The sequence below is a fragment of the Trachymyrmex septentrionalis genome, unplaced genomic scaffold (genome assembly GCF_001594115.1).
Source record: "Trachymyrmex septentrionalis isolate Tsep2-gDNA-1 unplaced genomic scaffold, Tsep1.0 scaffold19, whole genome shotgun sequence".
NCBI classification, from domain to species: Eukaryota; Metazoa; Arthropoda; class Insecta; order Hymenoptera; family Formicidae; genus Trachymyrmex; species Trachymyrmex septentrionalis.
In genome coordinates this window covers 479745-482664 of record NW_017305071.1, presented here as the reverse complement: position 1 = coordinate 482664, position 2920 = coordinate 479745, and the positions used below count along the sequence as shown (strand labels likewise).

Here is a 2920-nt window from a genome sequence, read left to right as displayed (position 1 = left end):
TCCTCCTCCTCCTCCTCCTCCTCCTCCTCCTACACGTCGCACATATCTACCTCCACCTCGGCCGCAACCACGACCTACACGTCCGCCTGCTACATATCTACCTCCTGCCAACCAACCGTCTGTATCAACACCCGCGCCTACGTATTTACCACCGTACGGACAACAAGGAATCGCATCAGCTGCAGGTGCTTCCTTTGTTCCTAGTCCTTCAGGTGGTCTTTCAAACTTTCCAATAACTGGTGGTATAATAAAGTTGAGCGGACCAGCTCAGGGTTCAAGTTTTGCAACCAGTCATTCAGATGGTTTTCCAAACTTTCCATTAACTGGTGATGTGATAAAATTGAGCGGACCAGCTGGAGGTTCAAATTTTGCAACCGCCTCAAGTTCAGCCAGCGCTAGTGCGTCGAGCGGAACGTTTATTGGACAACAAAATTAGCCGAGTCGATCTTCTGTTTCGATTCTTGCTATATCAAGTTACAATACTGCAGGCTGACTATGAGCTATCCTTCCTCATCGGGATATCCCTCTGTGACACCAGGATATTCCTCGGCAACAAAAGGATATCGTTAACTCTATCACTGCAAAGAGTTAAATACTCCTCAAAATTACTCAGTATTTATTCCTCATCCTATTTAATTTATTTGGATGTTTAAGTTATTCTATGTGAAATTTTGTAACTTTACATAAACACCAACGACAGTATCAATAATATGAGAAGTACCATATGGCTATCATGATATCTTATAATTAGATTAGCAATAAGTTATGCTTATGAAATTTAAAGAACTTGTTTGCAAATTATAATCAACTGATGTGAGATAAAATTTTTACATTGTTCAAGATAAAAATAGAGATTTTATAATATTGTATCTAGATACAGTTCATGAAAATTGATAATAAATTGTCTATTCTTTATTTTTAAAACAAAACAAATAAATTTAGAGGCAAACTAAAATGTTGAAAGTATATAATGAAAACGTACAAATCTTATAATAATTTAATTTCTGTTTTCGATGGATTAACTGCATTGATAAAGTAACTTAAGCTTTACAACGGAAAATCTTAGATTTAAGTCTAAAGAGAAAGTCTTATGTAAAACAAATTAGTTATATTTTAATATATCTTTACAATCGATAAAACATCAGTGATAGATTCATAATAAATATATTTATATATTTAAGCACAATGTTTCTTTCTCGTTGTAGCAAATAAAGGAAGTCATTGGCTTCTTTAAAAAAACTTTCTCACATTTTAACATTACGTTAAATTTGAGAATACTCACATAAATTTGACTAACGTTATTCAAATATTATTTATCGTATTAAACGTTATTTAAATATTTTAATTACGTACAATTTGTTTTTTCAAAAATTAGATCTCAAAATCACTTACATAAAACAAATGACATTTCATCTGCAACGATTCAATAAATATTCAGAGATATCTTTGATAAGTCCTTCACAATTTTCTATAAACATCTAACAAGCGAACGGTTAATCATTTTAAATATATCCCACAGTTATTCACGAATCATCCCGCGATCATATTTCACTATGCAAGGAAGGTATTCGGATGAGTTTCATCTCATACTGTAATCTACTAGGAATGGTTGGCGACTTCTTATTCAGTAAAAAACTACAAATCAACGTAAGATTAAACTATGAGATGCGACACGTCGGCAGTGTAGGCGGCGGGCGACAATCGGATGTCGTCGGAGCGGGAGATTGGCCGTTGTCTCAAATCGCTGTCACCGGGCCAGGCGCGACCTGGACTGCGCGAGCCCACGTTCACCCTGGCGACCGTGTCGACCGCTAGGCTCACCGTCGCGGGATCGTTCAGACCGTTGCTCTGGATCCTTCGCTGCGTGACTATCGACGCCCGCAAAGTTTTTCGTTTCTGCTTACGAAACAAGAGAGAATGCAATAATTGACGACAAAGGCGTATGAGATACGATCTAAGAGTGCTAAAGTCTCATGAACATAAAGATTAAGTATACATTAAAATTAAGTATATATTAAAATCTACTCAAAAGTAGATTTTAAGGGTTTCTTGTTAGACAAGACTTTAAGAAATTTCTTAATAAATAATTTCAAGAGCAATGCTTTCACAAATAAAGTTGTACCATGACCGGAGTAACTTAATTATTTCGATTAATTTAATGTAGTTTGATTAAATCGACCCTTGTCGACTTCTTTAAATTGATTAAATTGAATTACCTCGATCATCCCTCGCCACTTGTCGGCGGCGTGTCTTGCTAGTTCCATTTTTCTCTGTTTACGTATTTGGTGTTTCTTGTATGCCATTTCGATTATAATTAGAGCGATCCCGCCGCCGATACCGACACCGACGACGATGAACACCCCTGCCATGTTTTCCAGGCCGAGAGTGTTTGGCATTTTTTCAAATTGCTCGCATTGTTGCAAATTTCCATGCAAGATCCAAAGATTGTCGAGACTCTCCATGAAACCACCTGCAAAAGGATCGTGATTAGAAGAAAGTAACAAATCTCGTTGAATGAAAAATTGGAATCGCGCGAGTATGAAATGCTTTGCACTAAGACTCGTTGCACACTCACTTTCGTGAAAGTCTAAGATCGCCAATGTCACAGCATCCGCCCAAGGCGATCCTTTTTGCAAACCAATTCCGTAACCCGAACGGCCAAATAGTTCACCAGCCGTCACTAATTCGCAATCTTGAGCTGCTTCGAATTCCAGTCGCGAGCTATCCCAGATGAAGGCCATTAATTTTCTGAAGGGAAAAAAAGCAATGTGATCATGTAATCACGTTGATGTGCAAAATATGTTAAACGGCACGATTATTGATGTCAAAAAAGATATTTAAACGTCTGTTAATTAAATGTATATATTAGATTGTGCTTCAATTATTTTACGCAACATACGAAGTCGAAAATACTGAGATT

The 2920-nt window shown here is 37.1% G+C and overlaps 1 protein-coding gene across 2 annotated transcripts in view; it reads right to left on the bottom strand.

Annotated features, from left to right (window-relative positions):
* Positions 1-1464: 1464 nt before the first annotated feature.
* Positions 1465-2920, bottom strand: part of LOC108746738 (glutamate [NMDA] receptor subunit 1) — a 7332-nt gene continuing 5876 nt past the window's right edge. Inside the window, exons 15-17 of one of the 2 annotated variants that reach the window (XM_018483673.1) lie at positions 2576-2748; positions 2217-2470; positions 1465-1896 (exon numbers count right to left, since the gene is read on the bottom strand). In XM_018483673.1, coding sequence (XP_018339175.1) covers positions 1654-1896; positions 2217-2470; positions 2576-2748 — 670 coding nt within the window. In that variant the 3' untranslated portion in view covers positions 1465-1653. The remainder of the gene's footprint in view (positions 1897-2216; positions 2471-2575; positions 2749-2920) is intronic. The other variant, XM_018483674.1, reaches the window with a different exon arrangement.